Source organism: Tupaia chinensis, unplaced genomic scaffold (genome assembly GCF_000334495.1).
Source record: "Tupaia chinensis unplaced genomic scaffold, TupChi_1.0 Scaffold143843_1, whole genome shotgun sequence".
NCBI classification, from domain to species: Eukaryota; Metazoa; Chordata; class Mammalia; order Scandentia; family Tupaiidae; genus Tupaia; species Tupaia belangeri.
The window spans coordinates 367,064-388,804 of NW_006203694.1; the positions used below are offsets into that span (position 1 = coordinate 367,064).

At 38.8% G+C, this 21,741-nt stretch overlaps 1 protein-coding gene across 2 annotated transcripts in view; it reads right to left on the reverse strand.

The window, feature by feature from the left end:
• The window catches only part of BRINP1 (BMP/retinoic acid inducible neural specific 1), a 157,882-nt gene that overhangs the window by 61,391 nt on the left and 74,750 nt on the right, over nt 1-21,741 (reverse strand). For both annotated transcript variants that reach the window (XM_027767028.1, XM_014582842.1), the window contains exons 3-4: nt 14,709-14,878; nt 11,038-11,143 (exon numbers count right to left, since the gene is read on the reverse strand). In XM_027767028.1, coding sequence (XP_027622829.1) covers nt 11,038-11,143; nt 14,709-14,878 — 276 coding nt within the window. The remainder of the gene's footprint in view (nt 1-11,037; nt 11,144-14,708; nt 14,879-21,741) is intronic.

Consider the following 21,741-nt stretch of genomic DNA (forward strand, 5'->3'; position numbering starts at 1 on the left):
TTCCCCTTTCTATAGAATAATTCTCATCATCATATGAAAGTTCTATTGCGTCATTGCTAAACAAAGGAGCAAAAGGCACTTGGCTCCACATTTACCGTACACTATTGCACATAGTACTCCGCTGTAGAATTTACTCTTGAATTCTTTCTACTCATGGTTCCATCCCCATAATTATACTGAAACATCTCTTGTTTAGGTAACAAGTGATCTTCTTGTTGCTAAATCTAATACTCAGTTTTGGTCCCCATCTTAATTCTCTTATCAGCCTCGTTTGACACAACTGACCACTGTCTCTGTTTGCAAAAACATCCTTTACTTGGCTCCCCTGAAACAATATTGTCTTGGCCCTCATTCTCCCTCCTTGGCCACTGTCAGCTTCCTTTTCTTGTTCTTCATCATTGTTCCACCTCCGAATCTTTCAATATTAAATTCTCCATCCTTCTTTCCTATACACTCTCTCCCAAGGTAATCTTATGTAATCTCATAGCCTTAAACAGTATTTCTATGCTAATTTATGTTTCTAGTTTTTTCTTCTGACCCTCCAATTGCCCATCCAGCATCTACCTTTCTTAAACTTAGACTCAAACCCAGCTGGTTTCAACCACATGTACCATGAGAATCATCCCCTCTCATAGTCTTGCCACATCAGTAAGTGGCGATACCATGTTTGCAGTTGCTCAGGCAAAACCCTGGGGTCATCTCTGACTTCTCTTTCTCTCACATGCGTTTTCTAGGTCATTACCAATTAGTGTTAGCACTATCTTAAAACATACTCTTAAATTCAATCATTTCTCACCACTTTCATTGCTCCATCATGATCTAAACCACTGTTTTCTCTCACCTTGACAAGCAAAAGGTCCGCCTAACTGTAAGTGTTCTTACTCTTTTGTCTTGTTTACCTATGGCCACAGTGGTCCACATTATATATTCTATTCTCATACTGAAAAATTGCATTGTGCTCCACGAATACATTCAATTATTAAGTGTAAATTAAAAAAAAAAAGTAAGTCAGGTCAAATTATTCTTCTGCCCAAATTTGCAGTGACTTTTCATTTCATTCAGAGTAAAATATAATCTAAAGTCTTTCATATATATATATATATATATGTGCATATATAGATACATATATAAGTATCTACATAGGTACACGATATGTACACACACACATATGTAGTTTATTTGCTTGTTTCTGCCTCCAAAGTTCACACATTAAATATAAGCTCCAAAATCACTGAGTTAGCTTTTATTCACTGCTGTATGTCCTGTTCTTAAACAGTAGCTCATATATAGTCAATGCTCAATAAATATTGCTAAATAAATGAGTGAATGTATGAGAAAATAAATTTCTTTTTTTTCTTTTTTTGGAGAGATTTTTTTTTTTCGCTATAGGGCGCGTGCACTCGCCAGACAGACAGAGAGAGACATAGAGACAGAAAGTGAGAAATCACTCCCCAGGGGGGATGGTCACGCCGCAATTCCTTCTCCTCCATTCTCCTCTCGGAATCTTGGGCATGCACACACAAGCGCCCAGCGTGAGTTTTAAGCCACCGGGTCCGGGAAATTATTCTTCTGCCCAAATTTGCAGTGACTTTTCATTTCATTCAGAGTAAAATATAATCTAAAGTCTTTCATATATATATATATATATATATGTGCATATATAGATACATATATAAGTATCTACATAGGTACACGATATGTACACACACACATATGTAGTTTATTTGCTTGTTTCTGCCTCCAAAGTTCACACATTAAATATAAGCTCCAAAATCACTGAGTTAGCTTTTATTCACTGCTGTATGTCCTGTTCTTAAACAGTAGCTCATATATAGTCAATGCTCAATAAATATTGCTAAATAAATGAGTGAATGTATGAGAAAATAAATTTCTTTTTTTTCTTTTTTTGGAGAGATTTTTTTTTTTCGCTATAGGGCGCGTGCACTCGCCAGACAGACAGAGAGAGACATAGAGACAGAAAGTGAGAAATCACTCCCCAGGGGGGATGGTCACGCCGCAATTCCTTCTCCTCCATTCTCCTCTCGGAATCTTGGGCATGCACGCACAAGCGCCCAGCGTGAGTTTTAAGCCACCGGGTCCGGGACGCGAACCGCGGTCGACTACGAGGGAGTCCAGCAACATAGCCATTACGCTAACTGCTGGTTCCCGAAAATAAATTTCTGAAGCATCCATAGTTTTCAGCAAAATATTCTCTCTGCCTCCTTTTCCACATCAGTGAGTCACTGAGGCAAGACTCTACTCTCTGTATGCTCACCAGATGGATAGTAGATTCAATTACATGACAATGTCAGTAAAACACTCAATGGGCTTCTCTAAGAGAGAAGAATAAAAATAAAAAGTTATCATTATGCCATTAGTGTTATTACTACCAGTTCAGCTGCTGCTGCTATGACTACTAACAGCCTTTGATCATTTTCATAATCCTTTCTTTCTCATTTCTAATCTCCTTCTCCAACTCTCTTCTCTCTCTCTCTTTTTTTTATTTTGCCCTAACTTTGCCCTGTTTTAATGAGCATTTTATAAAATATCACAAGGTGAAGGTCATTAGAGTGTCATTCATATCATCCTTAATCTATCAAAATAAATCCTGGCACAAACTCCCCTCTCAACCTCATTTAAAGAAATTAAGAGAGGAATATAGAACAAAAGCAATTCAAGAAGGAGGAGCTTTGATGTCAGACTGAGTTAAAATTCCAACTCAATCACTTATTTATTTATTTTTTTTACTTGTTATTACTTTAGAGATTTTTACTACAGGACATGTGTGCTCGCTGGAGAGTCAGAGAGACAGAAAGCCAGAAATCATGCCCCAAAGGGATGGCCATGCTGTAATACCTTCTCCATTCTCTTCTTGGGATTTTGCTCATACACGCACAAATGCCCAGTGTGAGTTTTTTAAGCCACTGTGCCTGGGACTGGAACCACGGTCAACTACTTGGGAGTACAGCAACGTAACCATTTCGCCATCTGCTTATTCCTCAAGCACTTATTAATTAACTGCTATAAACCTTAATTCCCTCAACTATAAAATGGGGATATTATTTATATCCTTTCCACAGGAATCATGTGAGGATAAAAAGTGTAATAAGTACAAAATAAAAAAATAAAAAATAAGTTAAAATAAATATTAAAGAAACATAAATCAAATAAGTTTATCAGTGCCAACCTTGACACAAGTGAAGTACTGAATAAATAGCATCTCCAGTTATTTCTGGATCCTCTGCCCTCAGTTCACACAGCCTGTCCTGAACTGGGCTGGACCACCTCTCATCCTTCATGCCTCTCTGCTTTATTCATGTTTTCTCTTTGCAGAAGATGTCAAGATGGAGCATCTTACTAAGGAAGTTTTTGATATATGCATAGTTTATATAAAGAAATGCATACATAATGCTTATATAGTTCTGTGAATTTTCACAAGGTAAATACATCCATGTGTTGCTACCCAGATTAAGAAACAAAACGCTGGGACCAGCAGATGGTGTAATGGCTATGTCGCTGGACTCCCACATAGTCGACCGCAGTTCGCGTCCCGGACCTGGTGGCTTAAAACTCATGCCAGGCGTGTGTGCGTGTGTGCCCAAGATCCTGAGAGGAGAATGGAGAAGAAGGGATTGCGGCATGGCCATCTCTCTCTGGGGGGTGATTTCTCGCTTTCTGTCTCTCTGTGTCTCTCTGTCATGTCTGGTGAGTGCACGCACCCTATAGCAAAAAAAAAAGAAAAAGAAAAAGAATGCTGAAGCCAGCAGGTGGCATGATGGTTAAGGCACTGGACTCCTACTTGGCTAACCGTGGTTCAAGTCCCTGGCCTGGCAGCTTGAGATTCATGCCAGGCATGTGTAAATTCCTGCTCAAAATCCCAAGAGGAGAAGAGATTCCAGTACGGCCATCTTCCTAGAGGGTGATTTCTTACTTTCCCTCTCACTGTCTCTCTATCTCTGGCATATACATGTGCCTTATGTAGAAAACCTTTAAAAAAATAAGAGAGAAAAGAAACAGAATATTAACAGGATCACCAGAAAACTCTTGTTTCCCTTCAATCAACTACTCCCCTATTCTTCTCCCTAAAGGTTAGCACCATCTCTAGTCTTCTAAAACAATGTAATTCTTATCACTAATTTTGACGTGTATAAGAATGGAATCATACAGTATTCTTTTGTACCTGTCTTCCATCACTCAATGTGATTCACTCAATGTGACTCTTCCATAAAATTCACTCATGAGATTCTTCCATGAAACACTAGTTCAGTCTTTCTCATTTCTGGATGGTAGCTCACCACATAAATGTACGACAATTTCTCCATTTCCTTACTGGTGAACATTTGCATTATTTCTAGATTGGGTCTATAAATATTCTTGTCTTCTGGTGAATTTAGGACACATTTCTGTTGGGCTTATCCTGAGGAGTTGGAATGGCTTGGTCATAGGCAAAATCACATGAAATTCTTAGTACATACTGCCAGTAATTTTTTAAAGTGGTTGTACAAACATATATTCCCATAAACAACATGTATTAAGTCTCCACTGTTTAGCATTGTCATTTCTTGGTACAGTCTTTTTTATTTGAGTCATGTTGATGGTTTTGCTAATATATTAAATTGTAATTTTAATTTACACCTTTCTGAAGACTAGAAAAGTTGAACACCTTCACAAATATTTATTAGCCATTTTTATGTTCTTGTTCGTGAAGTTCCTAGTCATATCTTTTACCCATTTTCTTTTATTACTGGATAGTCTGTCTTTTTTTATTAATTTTATGAGTTCTTCATATATTATGTACAAGAGCCCTTTGTCAGATACATATATTACAAAATCTTATATTCCATGATTTGCATGTTCATTCCATTCATAGCAAATTTTAATTAAAAATTTAATTTTGTTTTTGTTTTTGCCTTAAGGTGCATGTGCTGGCCAGGGAGAGACAGAGACAAAGAAAAAGAGCAACAGAAAATGAGAATTCACTTCCTAGAGATGCATGCCACAATTTTGTCTCCTCTATTTTCCTGTCAGGAGTAATTTTCAAGCCTCCAGGTTCAGGATTTAAACCACACAGTCACCTCTGTAGGCTCCAGCTACTTTAACCTACACGCCACCTTCTGGCCTTAAAAATTTAATTTTGATATAGTGTAATTTATCAGTCTTTTCTTTACACTTAGAGCTTGATGTAACCTAATGAATAAACAGAAGTCAACCCAAAAGTCATGAGATAATCTCATGTCTTATATTTTCTAGAAGGTGTTTCTTTTCCTTCTTTAAATCTTTTACCAGGAAAATACTATTCTTGAATCATCAGTATCTGCCGAACTGCCCTCTCTATCTGATCTCTACACCCCATTCACTCCATTATCTAAATTCCTTATGGTCTTTTTAATGAATTTTAGCCATAATACCTCTTAAGTTACTCTAAACTTGGCCTGTTTCTCTCCACTCAACTGCTACCTCCATGCTCTAAATCTGCGGCATTTCATTTTGAGTGCTGCAATAGCCCCCTAACTGTCAGCAACCTCTAATCTATCCTTCTCTAATTAATTGCCTGCACAAGAGCTTGAGTAATCTTCCAAAATATCAGCTTTTTCATGCTACTGTCTTTTAAAAATCCTTCCATGGTGTCCACTGCTTTCAAATTAATGCTCAACTCATTAATGTGCTATAGAGGTCTCCTAGTATTTAGAAGATTATCTTGTCTTTTTCACCATTGATGTCTCTGCTTTAATCTCATTAGACTTTTTTTTTTATTTCCTTGAATGCCCCTTCATAAAGACTGTCTGCTTCTATATTCATACCGCTGCCTTTCTAGTTATCCTTCAGCTCGTTTCTTATGTACCTTTTTTTCAGTAAACTCTCCAGTAGGTTAAGTTTTCATACTATTGAGTTGTCCAAAAAGTCATGATGTATTTTTCTATGTTTTTCTAGGCAAAAATGCATCATGACTTTTCTAACGACCCAGTATATGGTATCATGTAACAATCATAATTTTTCTCCATTAAAACTCATTACACTTGTTATCGTTTGTTGGATGATCATATTCTCTAATAAAGTATATATTTTGTCAAAGCAGACAATATCTGTCTTGTTTGCCTCTTTATTCTTTTGGTCCTTATTAAGATGGGTTCTTAAAATATATATTTGGATTGAACTGATAGGTGCTCATATGCTCGTCGGTCTAGTTTAGTTTAGTATATTGTTAGTCTCAATAAAGATTTGATTGTTCATCACTTTCATAATGATTCACTGTATCCTTTATCTAGCCAGTCCAGATTTGGTCATGAATATGCATTAAGATTTATTTCCTACTGAGTTAAAAGCTGAGGACCAGGCCAGCCTATGGCATGATACTTAAGGTGATAGATCCCACATGGCTCAAGTCCCAGACACAGTGATTTGAACAACATGGTGGGTGTATGTGTATGCATGTCCACAATTCCAAGAAAAAAAATGGAAGAGAATGGATTGAGGCATGACCATCACCCATGGGAGACACACTTTCTAATTCTCTCTCTCTTTTTAATTTTTTTCTCTCCTGCTTCCTTCCTCCTTTCCCAGCAAGTACATGTGTTCTCTAAAGACAAAGGAAAAAAAGAGAAAAAAAAGCTAAGATCCTTCTAATTTCTCTCATTAGATCAGGTGTGGCCCTTTTCATCCATATCAGTGAAACTGACTATTTTTTCTGTAAAACAGCTTTTGAAATATCTGTAGATAAACGCTTTTTGTTCAAGTATACCTTCTCTCACTACTTATCAGAGAATGCTCTCCTTCAGACATAGTGCAATCTCTCAAGGTCTCTGTTAAAGTGTGATGTTACGATATGAACTCAGTCTTCCAGGTGTACTCTGACCAATCCAGGATAGAATAAGGCAGTTGTTTTTTTTTGGTAAATAGCATACTTCTTGTTATTTTATTTTATTATATTTTATTTTATTTTATTTAAGGTAGATTTTTGCTATACAGCACGTTACTTGCCGGAGAAACAGAAACAGAGAGACAGAAAGTGAGAAATCACCCTCCGGGGGACGGTCACGCTGCAATCCTTTTTCCTCCAATCTCCTCTCAGGATCTTGTACACGCACACACACATGCCTGGCATGAGTTTTAAGCCACCGAGTCTAGGAATCAAACTGTGGTTGACTATGTGGGAATTCAGATGCATAACCATTATGCCATCTGCTGGTCCCAGCATACTTCTCATAATACAACCAATGGCAGATCTAGGTTTTAGAAGACAGAAGCTTATGCGGTAGTTGCTTTTTGAAGAAATACATTCAAAATTAAATGTGGGGCTGGCTTCTGAGTACACTGGTTAGACACTACAGAGAGAAGCTAGATCCTAGCCTCTAGCTGAGTCCTAGCCCCACTGGCTTGAAACACCTGCTGAATGACCACACTTGTCCAGGATCCTGACAGAATGAAGAATTGGGGAAAAAAAAAAAAAAAGATTGTGGCATGATCAGGCCCTACTGGGAGTGCTATTATTCCTTCTTTATCTCTCTCATGCATGCATACATACCCTCTGGCATTAATTTTACAAAGAGATGAAACTAAGTATGCATTTAGGATAAGAAAAGTTGGGACTAAGGGGTGAAGGATCCCTAGATCTTAAGCTTCACTGGTTTCAGGGTAAATCAACCCCTTTTTATTTTTTTTAAGAATTATTTAATTTTATCTATTATTATTTTTTAAATTTTGCTTTAGAGCACATGAGCTCATCAGAGAGAAATACAAAGACACAGAGAGAGGGAAGCTGCCAGATCCGGGACTCAAACTGCAGTCAATCACATGGAAGTCTATTGTCTTAGTCACCATGCCACCTACCAGTCCCAGGGTAAACCAACTTCTAAATGTCCCTAAATTTTCAATAACTTCCTTGGTAGTAACAACCTACTAACTCCTTCTAAGTATATCTCAATTATAACTAATAGATCTTTCTACCCTCAACATGCATAGAAATGTGAACACACACAGACTGGAAACAAACTGTGTAGATTCTCACTTCATGAGGCTGTAAATATCACATCAACTAATACATTGAAAATCTCAATATATCCAAGACAGATATATCTTACGCCGCAATCCCTTCTCCTCCATTCTCCTCTCGGGATCTTGGGCATGCACGCACACGCGCCCGGCGTGAGTTTTAAGCCACCGGGTCTGGGACGCGAACCATGATCGACTACGTGAGAGTCCAGCGACATAGCCATTATGCTAACTGCTGGTTCCCGAGACAGAGAAATTTATAACAAACCTCTAACAAATATAAAAATTTATAAATATCAACAAATTAATCCTTATTATGGTTGCATTCTCATTAGCCATTTCTGAAAGTATCTTTCTTTCTACTTCAGAGCCAGATTGAATTTTACCATATAAACCTGAACTAGCTGAAGCGGGATGGTGTGGGAGAGGAGGGTAGAGCATGCTACTTTCAATAGAGTCTTCATGCCAGGATCCACACCTAGTCTTAGCCAGCCTGGATTGCATGCACATTTGAATGTGTCTAGTATAATTAGGATGGTACTGGGATGTGAACAAAGTCCCCTTCCCAAGTGGGTCCACTTGTCTTAGCACCACCATCTGGTCCCCTTATTTACTTTCTTAGACATTAACCAAGTCTCCAATGTAGGCTTTTCTTTACTAAAGACTATACAGCTATTCATGTATATATGAGGTTTTGCTGTGTTGTTACGTTTTCTTTTAACCACTTTATTGGCCTGAATTTTCCTGAGGGGCTTTTATTTGTTTTTCCCAAGTGACTCTCCCAAGCCCTCCCTGAACAGTTTTCCAATCATCTTCTATCACAGGAGTATGAATCAGAGTTGCCAAGGAATCAGAACATAAAAGCCATATTAGGATCTGCTTAGCATTACTTGCCAATCTCAAACCAACTTCCTTCTTCCCACTGACATTCAGAATCACCTTTATCATGTACCTTTCCAGAAGGTCACATTTTCAGTCTTCTCAAAGTTAAAGCATGTCATGTCTTTTTCTGACTATAAAGTTAATCCATACTCATTGTATAAAAATTAGAAAAGGAACTGGAAGCTTAAAATAAATCATCTATAACCAAACTGTCCAGAGGTAAAGCTCTTTTAATATCTCAGCTTATTTTCTTGTAATATTATTTTTACTTATCTTTTTACATTGTTAAGATTATGCCATATGTTCAATCAGAAACCTTCCATTTGTTAATTAACATCATAGCAAATGATTTTCAGATATTCTTGGAAATTCTTTATTAACAACATTTTAGTACCAGCCTAATATGAATGTTGTATAGATGCAACATAATTCACTTAGTCTTCTCATGTAGAAAATTGAAGTTTTTACATATATTTTACATTATAAATTCTGCTTTTTAAAAACAGCACTGTCTACACTTAAACCCTTCCATTTTTTCTCTGCAATCTCCTCTCCTTTTCATATGACATAACAATGATGAAATTACTAATTTAATGAGTACATTTTCTGTAAGGTCATAAATATATGTAGAAGAACTAACATAAACTTGATTTATAACAAACCTCTAATAAATATAAAAATTTATAAACATCAACAAATTAATCCTTATTACGGTTGCATTCTCATTAGCCATGTCTGAAAGTATCTTTCTTTCTACTTCAGAGCCAGATTAAGTTTTACCATATAAAAACTCTGCAAAAATATATGCGTGTACATGTGTATGTGTGTATTTAAGATTATGAATGATTAAAAGGGGACAGATGCTGGCACAGTGGTAAAATGTGCTGCTCTGTGAGGCTGATGTGCATGGGAAAGTTCCAGGTTTACATCTGGAGACCTCCCTGGATTTCCTGTGTGTGTGGGTGTGCCCATCATCTGAACTAGCTGAAGCGGGGTTGGGGGAGGCAGGTAGAGCATGCTACAAGAGTGTTGGGATGCTATCTCTCTGTTTATCTATCTCAATCTTTATCTCTTCCTTGTGTGTAAAAAAAAAAATAAGTATACTTTTAAAAAATGATTAGAAGGTCAGCAGGTGGCATGGTGGTTAAGATTGACTCTATGTTTCCAATTCCGGATCCAGCAGCTTAAAAAACATGCTAGGTGGAACCAGCAGATGATGTAGTGGTTACATTGTTGGACTCCCACATGGCTGACCACAGTTCAAGTCCCAGACCTGGTGACTTGAAAATCATGCTGGGTATGTGTGCATGCGTCCCCAAGATTCCAGGAGAATGGAGAAGAAGGGATTATGGCGTGGCCATCTCCCCTGGGGATGACTTCCCACTTTCTGTCTCACTGTCTGTCTCTGTCTCTGTCTGTCTGTCTGTCTCTCTCTGTCTGTCTCTCTCTCTCTCTCTCTCTCTCTGGAGAGTGCACATACCCTAAGTAAAAATCTCTATAAAAGAAAAAAGAAAAACATTTCAGGTACGTGTGTGGCTGCTCAAAATCCCCAGAGGAAAATAGAAGAGAAGGGATTACATCATGGCCATCCTTCCTGAGGGTGATTTCTCACTTCCTCTCTTTCATTTCTCTCTGTCTCTCTCCAATGAGCACACATGCCCTAGAGCAAAAAAAAAAAAAAAATTGAAAATCCTTTAAAACATGATTAGAAAATAAAGGTAAATAGTAATTACAATAAAAAAGTCTATAAGATGTCCTATATTTCTTAGAATTCAAATAATAACTGCCAAAATACTTGAAATTCAAAAACTGTAATGCACAAAATTCAGATGATATGATATGAAATTTTAATATATGTTAGGTCTGGGGCATCTATAAATAATATTGTTTAGACATTTTCATCAAAATACTCTGATAAAGCTCACATTGCCATACTTTCTGTCAAAAAACTAATTCATAACCATGAATTTAATGTCCTGTGTATATTAATATTCTAAAATATACATCATATAATAATAGTCTAATTTCCATATTTGTGGTTTCATAGGTTTTTCTCTTCTTTATTCTCCTTACATAGCATCCTTTCTAATCTTTTTCTTCCCACATCATACCTCTGCTGTTTCTCCCTCCCCCACTTCCAGTCCCACCTTTTCCAAGACTTCCTACCTTGAAGGTGCAGTTTGCTCTCCGTGCTTTGCAGAAGGACAGAACTCACAGAGTCCAGATTGTCATAGCTGTTACAGCCCAAAGGCCCAGTGCGTGTCTCTGTGACCTGGAGAGGACATCAAATGAGATGAGTGTGGCGTAGATGTCCTTGTTTAGGACAGTCTTGAGAAATCACCTCCCACTCCCCCTCTCCTCCCTGCCAAGTGGAGCAAAGTCAACCAAGAAAGTCTTTTGGGCAGTACTCTGAACACTTTGCCTGTGCCTGGGACTGTGCCTGGCTGTCACTGAACAGCCAGGATAGCAGGTGGATAAGCATACAAACTAGATGTCTGGTTTCCAGCCTTGGATTTCACCCTAGGCATTATATGACTAAAACAGTTGAACCACTATAATATCTTTCAAAAGCACGATCTTTGGAATTAAGAAAGTCGATGTTAAATTCTGGCTGGGCCATTTATTTGCTATGTGACCTAAGGAAGTCACTTAACTTCTCTAAGCTTCTGTAATCTAAACCTAGGAAATCCCTTTCAAGGAGGTCATAAGATTAGACATGATGGATGTACATGCCTATCATGTGGTATATGTTCCATGGAGGGCATCTTATGACAAAATACCTCCAGAAATGGTAATGAGTATACATGCATTATTATTAGAAAAGAACAGTAAAAGCGTTCCCATTTTCCAGAAGAAGTTTGAGTAACAAGCACACTCACAGTGCCAGTTCAGCAGAAAGCCCCCCAATCCTATCACTCCACACTTTTGACACACTGTTGCAGGTGTTGGATGACAGGTGAACAGCTAAGCAAAAGGATATCCTTGAAATAAGAGTGGTTTAATAAGAGAAGAGTCCTCATCATCCCTTCAGCTTTAGTTTCCCATTATTAGTGTTGTTTTTAAGGGTTATACTCAGCAATGAAGTTCCAGCACTTATTATAGGAAATCACAACTTGGGAAACAGTCACATGTATCTCCTGTATTCTTCTTGGCTCAGTAACTTTCCATTTCTAAACCTCAACTGACCCACTGACAAGATGTTAGTAATGCTCTTACTCCCCTCAGTCAGCAAAGAGATTCTATTTTTAAAGTTCTCCGTACTTAAGACACAGTTAATAAATGGAGAATAATTAGGTTTGTTTTGCTTTATAAATAATCCATTCCTTTTTATAATAACATAGTTAATATTTATTTAAAGTTAAAAGTACTGAATTACATGGTGGGGCAAGAGGAGACATGGGAAAAACTGCCCTGTTTGAGTCAGCAGCTGGCCTTAAACAAATATGGTAATAAGACAAGCTCTTGTCACCTGGATCTTGAGGTAGCATCAGGAAATGGCAAGAAAAATTCAAGGGCTAAACTGAATATGGAAGAACAGAGCCTACTGTAAGAATAGCTCCTCGAGTGGCCTCTGTACAATTTCTCTGAGAAATTCTTTCTAAGGAGGCAGACTGCACTTCCGGGATGTACAAAAGAAGATTATCTTCTGACAGAGCTTCAATATCTCAATTCCGCATCCCTTCCAGAGGGGAGAGAACCGTTTGGTGATAATGAATACCAGGCTTTTGCAGTACCTGACTCTGATAGCTTCATAAAGATCATTCTCTCTGTCCAGAGCTCCCTAACAACATAATTCCCCCAATATAGGTGATTCTTTTCCAATAAGTTGGCCCTTCGTTTGTTGATCTGATTTATGTCTCTCCTTACCACCTCCCTCATCAGTAACTCTCTCTCTCCCAGGCTTTTCTCTTCCTTTGGTCAGTTTCTGACCATTTGTCTGAGCCTCTCTTGACCTTACTCCTGCCCCTTCTCCCTAGAGATATCTTGGAACATATTAATGTAAAGCTAGGTTTGCATTATATTCAGAAGAAATTAGAAGGAAGACTGAAGAGTCAAATGTGGGCATAATCTGGTTTAAGAAAACTTGAGATGGCAACATCTGCATGGAAACTTTCATAAGAACTCATCTTGTCTAGCAAGAATGTCCTCCCACATTTCCTTTACAGAGGTAATCTATTAATTTATTGTTTTTAAAAAGTAATCATTTTAATGTCCCTTTGCCCTAAGAGATTACATTGAAAGTATAGAGCTTCTTGGGACCAGCTGATGGCATAATGGTTATGTTGTTGTACTCTCACGTAGTCAATCATGGTTCAAGGCCTGAATCTGACGACTTAAAACTCATGCTGTGCACATGTGCCTGCATGCCCAAAATCCTGAGAGGAGAATGGAGGAGAAGGGATTGTGGCATGGAATCCTCCCAGGGGACAATTTCTCAGTTTCTGTCTCTCTGTCTCTCCAGTGAGCATATGCACTCTATAGTAAAAATCTCTCTAAAAAAAGAAAATACAGAAATGCTTTCTTCAATGTGACTATTTAACTTTGCTTTTTTTAAAAGAATTTTTATTTATTCATTCATTTATTTTAGTTTGACCAGAGAGAGAGACAGAGGGGGAGAGAGAGAGAGAGGGAGAGAAAGCAAGCTGCCAGGTCTAGGACTCAAATCGCGATTGGCCATGTGGGAGTCCATGACCCTTAACCATCACACTACCTGCCAGCCCCGTGACTATTTAACTTTGAATTCACTGAAATGAAATAAACTTCCAAATTTATTTTCTGTAGCCACACTTCAAGTGATCAATAACTCTAGGTCACTAGTGATTACTATCTCAATGGCAGGGGGGATCTTTTCATCATTTTGGAAGGTTCTGCTAGACAATGCTGGTGTAGACCAGCATAGATCAGCAAATAACAAAGTGCCTAATTTTTTAAGTAAAGTTTTATTGGCACACAGCTGAGCCCATGTGTTTACACACCATGTCTGACTGCTTTTGTGCTGCAACAGTAGGAATGAGTAGAAACAACACAGACCACATGGTTTGAAAAGCCTAAAATATTTATGATATGAACATTTACAGACAATGTGTTTGGAGTTCCAGTCCCTGCTAAGATATTCTCTGTGTGACTCCGAGCAGAGAGCTTTAAAGTTTTTTTTTTTCTTTTTTGAGAGGTTTTCGCTATAGGGCGTGCACGCTCGCCAGACAGACAGAGACATAGAGACAGAAAGAGAGAAATCACCCCCTGGGGGGATGGTCACGCCGCAGTCCCTTCTCCTCCAATCTCCTCTCGGGATCTTGGGCACACACGCACACACGCACACGCGCCCAGCGTGAGTTCTAAGCCACCGGGTCCTGGACTTGAACCGTGGTCAACTATGTGGGAATCCAGCAACACAGCCATCATGCTAACTGCTGGTTCCCGAGAGCTTTAAAGTTTGATCCTCAGTTTTTCCATCTGAAAAATCTGGGGTCAGGAAGAAGGAGTAGAAAAAACCACAAATATTTGAAAAAATCTGCAGCCTCAAAAAATCTTTTACCTCTTGCCTAGTCTTAGTTTTTCTCCCTAGAAAATTGGTATAATAATTACCCATTCAGAGGAACTGAGGTAATTATGCCACGACCAGAGCATAGGTACTCAGCCAGTCAGTATATCTGTCTAAAAGACAATGCTCATTATATTACAGGGCATTTGATGACATCAGTCAATACAGTTAGCAGGGGGCTCTGTGAGCTGCATGGATATGAAGTTAGTAGATATATCTGTCCATCCACTCTCAGAATGCCTATTCTGCAGTGCTGATGTCTCAAGAACCAGCCACCCAAACCCTGAAGCCACACCTTGATTGCCCCAGTTGATATCTGGATCTCATGGAGCCTCCTCATGGTGCCATCACGGTCGACAAAGTAGGACGATGCAAGCTGGTGCAGAGCTTCAACACTTTGAGTGGCATTCCCTGACTTCCTGTCGAGGCGACTTTTGTCCATGTACATGGTCAAAGCCTCCTCCCCTGCATGGGAAGGAAAAGAAAATAAGAAAGCCTGTTGAGTATTGATGTGGGAAGATAGGCACTGAGGTCTGGGTGCTAAAAACACACTAGAATCTCCAACTAATTTTGCCCCCATTTCCTTCTGCCTCTAGTAATCAAGGGAATAATGAAAAGAAATAGTCCACAAGGACTCTAAACACCAAGCTTCATTAGGACAAGGATGATTAAAAAAACCCTCAGCAACCGAGTCCAGCCCCGACGAATCCACTTTCTACTTTTCACAAGTGTCAACTCACAACTCAACCCATTTCCCCTCTTCTGCAAAAGCTTAATCTCTTCTATAACATTCCGCATAGCCATTCCAAGATCATTTTTTCTCCTCCTTCTTTGCCTCTTCACCATCATTCAGTTTCACCCTTTCCTCTTCTCTGCTCTCCCCTCTCCTCTTCCCTCATTACTCCTTCCCTTTCTTCATCCTTCTCCTCCCACCACTCCTTTCTAGTCAGATCAACCAATAAATAGATAATCAAACAGATGAAGAGATAAAACATAGGTAATTCTGAGGTGGGTATAAATAGACAGGGAAAACTATGTCATGATATAGAGGGAAAAACGTGGCTCCATGAAGGCAGATACTACCTACAACAGCCATGTCATTATTCTCACATCAGTGCAGTATTGTCATAGAGTAGACAGTCAACAAATGGTTATTTCATCTTTTCTTTTAAAAAATTCATTCAATAAATCTTTCTCTAGGACCTCTTACATGGCAGGCACTGTGTTTCTGAGAATGCAATGGAGAAGAGGTCAGATCTTGAGTGAGAGGGAGAGATGACCAGAAAGGCAAAAAAGAGGAGATAGGTGATATGGATAAGCTAGCTAGGTACTTAGACTGATAGATAAGTAGATAATTTGGATGACTGGATAGTTGATAAATATATATAGTTACATAGATAAATTAATGTAATATATGAATTTTCTTCCATTAAATATTCCTTAGAATTCCATGTGTAGATTACTAACACTATGAAGTAGTGGCTACTTTGCATAATGAGGTTTGATCAGAAATTCAGAAAGGAAGCTCCAAGAAGCCCACAATATAGACCCAGTCTTTGTATTCCTGCCTCTATTCTGTACTAACTTTGTGAACACAGACATGTTTCTTAACTTCCCTGTTTTTCAGTTTATTTGTTAACAAAATTAGGAGAGAAAGAGTACCAAATTAAGAAGACTAAATTAGTTAATAAAAGTGAAGTATTTAGGATAGTGTCTGGTTCATTGTAACACTCAAGAATGGTTGAAAGTAGTTAAAGCCCAGACTAGAGCTAGACTGCCTGCACTTTAGCTGTTAACCTCTCATGCCTCAGTTTCTTCATGTACGAAATGGAGACAGTAACTGCACTGATCTTATAGGATTGTTATAGGATTAAATTAGTTAATTTTTAAAAAGGTGTTTGAACCCTTTCTGGCACATACTAAGCACTATGGAATGTCAGCTACTAGTATTTGATTGTTGAATTTTATCAATTATAGGATATTCAGTCTTAAATCTACTCAATTTACTACAATACAATATTTAGAGAATGAACACTATTAGAACCTAATCCTGTTATCTAAGACAACTGAAGTGTTTTTATGTATTTAATTTTAAAGTTCATTTGTTTGTTTCTTCTGAGAGAAATAAAAAAGAGAGAGAGAGAACAGAAGGTACCAAAAAGATCTACCCATCATGATTCACCCCCATTTCCAATTTCAGTTGGGCATGTGCATGTATCTGGCATGTCCAGGGAGGTCTTGGGACACACACCAGGACCTTTCCTATGTGAATCCAGCTATGTTACCACTTTGCCACCCTCTGGCTCCTAGGATGACTGAAATGTCTTTAGAAGCTGATGGCTTTTTGAGATAAAGAAGAAAAAACAACTTCCTTTCAAAAAGAATTCCATCTTATACTTCCTCTAACTGTCTGACTTTTGATATCCTATTCAGCTTTTCTGTAATGCATTCTAATGGGCCTTCCTCTCACTACGCCTCCTCTGTGTACTCCTGATATTCGCCTACCCACTCATCAGAACCTGCTCAGGTGTCTTGTCCCTGGCAAGCTTTCCTTAACCACACTTTTGCCCCAAGGGAGAAGCAGTTGCCTCCCCTCCATCACTCTCTGGCTCGCCCATTCAGTTTAGCTCAGCATGCATGCCCTGAACATTTCTTGTGTGCCAACCACTTTGACAGGCCCTGGGAAGATAAATGAATAAGACACTGAGATGGACTGTAAGTTTAACTAACTACACACCAGATTTCCAAGGGTTAGAATAAAACATGTAAAATATCTCAATAGTTTGTTCTGCTGATCACATGTTGAAATGATAGTATTTTGGGACATATTATATTAAATAAAATACATATTAAATTAATTTCATCCTTTTTCCTTTTTAAAATGTGGCTGAAACAAAATTTAGAAGGCATATGTGGGGGCCAGAAGTGGTTATGTGGGGGCAATATAACACCCTAATGTAGGATCTATGTAGGAAGACCCTGGGTTGACATTGCAGGGTCTGGTTGCCCATGCCAGGTGCACATACGTACACCCTCTGGGGCAGCTGAGGCTGGGGATGGATCACAGTATGAAGAACTGTTGCCTCTCTGTCTCTCTCTCTCTCTCTCACACACACACACATACACTTTCAAAAAGAAATGTTAGGGAAAAAAGGGGGCCTATATGGCTCACCCTTTTGGTCCACATCATATTTCTATTGGCCAGTACTGTCCTAGGGAGACCAAGATGTAAAGAGGTCAGCTTAATTATATCAGATGAATAGTTAAGGTACAAGGATGTGCAGGATGGGATTTAGAGGAGAGAAAGGGTGCCTGCATCCCAGTAAATGAGAAGGGTTTCAAGACCCTGAAGACTGGCCTCTCCAGCCATGCCCCTCGCCATTCTCTGGGTCTGCTTTACTCAGTACAACAAATATGCTCCACTTTCTCTCATTTTGGGGACACTGCTTTTCTGTTTTTCTCTTGGCTATCTTCTCTTCATTCCTTAGGTATCACCTCCTCTGGGAAGCCTTCCCTCAATCCTCTACTTTTTACCTGGACTAAGTTAATAACTATGAGTCCCCTTTATCTCACTAGTGTGTCACTATCACATCTCTTGGTGATTTCTTATTTAACAGGCTTTCTCCACATGGTGGAAGCACAGTGAGGTCACGGAATCACTCAAGAATCTTTCATCATTCCATCGCCATTGCCAATGCCTACCACAGTATGGGCATGTATTACATGCTTAACAAACGAGTAGGGGAAGATCATGGGAAAATCAATAAAGACAAGAGTGGTCCAACTCCTCAATATTAATTGATGGGCATATCTGCTTCAAGAACTAGACTGAAATCTCTCAGTAGGAAGATTCATCATTATTGTAATTTAACACTCCAGTCCATATGCCTAGACTTGAGTTGGGCTCAGAGTAAGAAATTCATGTATGCCCTTTTCTCTGAACCTTCATCGTCAAGCAGAATGACAGAATCTTCTGTCCTTCAGACACCACAGCAATCTGTATAAATTTATCTTAAATACAACTTTACATCCCATTAAACTTTGGGTGGTGGGGTGGGGGGACAAGAACTCTATCAGATTCATTTTTCTCCTATTACAAAGCTTTTCCTAGGGTCTGATGAAAGTGAGTGTTCAATTATCATTTGGTGAATAACTGGATAGATAGTGTATAGATGATTGAATGCATAGCTGAACCGACAGATGGGTGAAGATGTAAACGCTTAAGTAAGTGAACATGCTAGGAGTTAGAACCATGAGGTAGAGAAAATAAATATTCCAAGTGTCAATCCAGGCTCTCCTAGGGGCCTGTGAAAGAGAAGGTGAAATAAACCCCATTCCCTCTGGACTGAGAACTGGCAGAAGCAAGCCTTAGATCAAGAGGGGTTAATGGGTTTCTTGCTGCATTATTAAGACTTAATTTCTTGTTTATTAAGAGAATGTTCTCTTTAGAGTTGCTTTCCCATTTGGGCATTCCTTCAAATTGCCTTTTCACCCCACATAGGCCTTTCCTCAGTCTTCCTGTCTCTAGAAGGCTTTGGTTTACTCTGCAGTACCTTCTCTCAGAGGTGAAAAAAATAGAATTCGGACATGCAGGGGCAGGGGGATGAGATGAGAGTCAATCATTTTATCTTGTGAGTCAATAGGAGATGTTGTTGCCAGATAGGGGATGGGTGACTGAACTTTATGTTTCTGGGACACGTCTCGTTCTTTCTTTCTAAGCTCCTGTGAGTTTATTCTCAGCCCTCCTCTTAGGCAAGAAGACATTGTCCAAAATGCAGGGTGGGAAATAATAAATACACACACAACCCACATATGAACAAAGAGCACAATCCCTCATCTATAAAAAGACACATATGCAACGCACACACATTCTTACACATGCGCACACTCCTATATGCACATGTATGTATCCAATGCACAGGTATGTGTACAATGACTATGTGTGTTTGTCCACATATGTATTACCTTATATCCAAGCACGGATAGGCATTTTGTACATCTGTCTATGAAAGAAAGTATACATGCCCATACACCCAGGCAAGCTTATTTACACATGCCACACAGACCCTCAACTGCTAAGGTGATTTTTTTGACCCAAAATATCATCAGAAGGGCTAAGGGGAAATTGCTAACTGCTTTTCTGTGTGTCTTTCCAGAAACAGAATTTTTCCCTTCACCACCCTCTGTAAGATTATTCATGTCAAGTATTTTACGAGTTTAATATATTTCACCAAAAACTTGGAGACAGCAGAAATGATTTAGTTGTTGGCCCTCGCATTGGCTCCACTTTCTCATTCCCACTCCCTTTCTTCCCTCTTCTTTCTCTCTGAAGAGCCAAATAAACACATTTACTTGCCCCATATGTGACAGCTTAAGAATCATCTTTTGCTGGTGGACTATGCCCTTAGGAATTTACCTGACACCTCAGAGTTTACCAAAGCATTTCCTCTCAGTGAATACAGTATTCTTAGAAAAAAATCATAATAAATAACATTTTCTGCACCTTCTTGTGTATAGATGGGAAAACTGATATTTGGGAAAAAGGTGAATTCTAAATGTCTTCCACTCATCTAGGGAGTGGCAGGATTGGGTTTTAATTCTGTCCCTCCAAGTTCTTTAACCCCATTAAATAACACTAATAGTAATAATAATAATAATAACAACAACAATTACAGCAGCAATCATGTGTTAGACACCGGAGAGTGTGCAAAGCACCTATAATGCACTATCTTATTTAATCTTCTCAATATGCATGAATGAAGAGCCATTGTTATGACTATAGAGGAAAGTGAGGCTTAGAGGAATTAGTTACTCTCAAGGTGATGCTAAACTGGTGAAGAGCAAAAGGCAGGACTGGAACCCAAAAGATTAAACTTCAGAGTCTGCTCTTCCATTCCAATCTTCCATTGCCCTTCTCTCACACTGGATCAGGAAGCCTTTAGGAAATATTTTCTCAGGTCAGTGTTTAAAGTGAATTAGATCCCATGTGGCTGACTATGGTTCAAATTTTGGCCCCAGTGACTTGAGAAACACAAGGCATGAGTTTGGGCCCAAATCCTAACAGAATGGAAAAATGGAGGAGCAGGGATTGTGGCATGATCATGTCCCACTGGGTGTGTTTTCTCTCTCTCCCTCTGTCTGTCTCTCTATTTCTCGTGAGTGCACATACTCTCAGGAAATTAAAAAAATAATAATAAAATAAAAAAGAAAGAAAGAAAGAAAGAGAGAGAGAGAGAAAGAGAAGAGCAGGGCCAGCCAGTGGCATGTTGGTTAAGGTACTTTGGTCCCACCTAGCCTACTGTGTGGTTGGAGTTTCAAACCCAGTAAACTGAGAGAACTATACCAGGGGTGTGTTTGTGTGTGCATGCCCAAAATCCCTAGAGGAGAAGGGGTTACAGTGTGGTCATCCCTTCTCAAGGGTATTTTATCTCTCTCTCTCTCTCTCTCTCTCTCTCTCTCTCTCAGAAAAGCACATGTGCCCTACTGAAAATTAAGAAAAGAAATTATGAAAATTAGTATTTTTCCATAAATGAATAAATTAAATGCTGGTGTAATAAGGAACTTGCCTAGTCCTGGCACATAGTGTTCAATCAACAGAAAATCTCTTCCTCTTCTCTCTTTTCACTCCTCTGCATTGAGGTCTGAGGGAATATTTAGGACCTGTTGTCCAACACTGAATCTCAATCCAAAGCTTTGCATATTTTAAAATGTTGTGTTGTAAAAACAGGAGAGGAACAAGACTCTGTGAATAATTCACCACCTTGCCTTGGAGAAATTAAAAATATATTTCACTGAGAAAGAAAGGTCTTTGTTACTTGGGATTTCCAGGGACTCAGACCAGAGCACAGCTTCTAATGGAAGAATTGAATTGGCTGCAATGATTTTTGTTTTTTCCAAGTGAAATGGGAGGTGGGAGACATTTACCCAAAAGGAATATAGGTTAATGCCACACTTAATATAGAAATGACTTAATCTTCTCTTCACAGTACAACAGAATCCATACTAATAATTAAATATTTAAAATTCTCTCTAATTTAATATGTGACTAGTAACAGACAAGAAACACTTTCTGGTTGGTTGGTTGGTTGAGTAGTTGGGTGAGTTGATGAGTCAGTGCCTAAGTTGAAGAGATGACAAATATTGCATTAAAACGATAATATAAGCCTCTAGAACAGAAAAGTCTAAGTTTGAAACTTAGCTTTGTTGGGCTGGCACAGTGGCCTAGTTCCTAGTTGTTAAGGAAGCCAGATAACAGTGACTGACCAAGCAGTTCAAGTCTTGCCCCTAGCAACTTGAAAAATATGCATGTGTGTATATGTGGCCCCAAT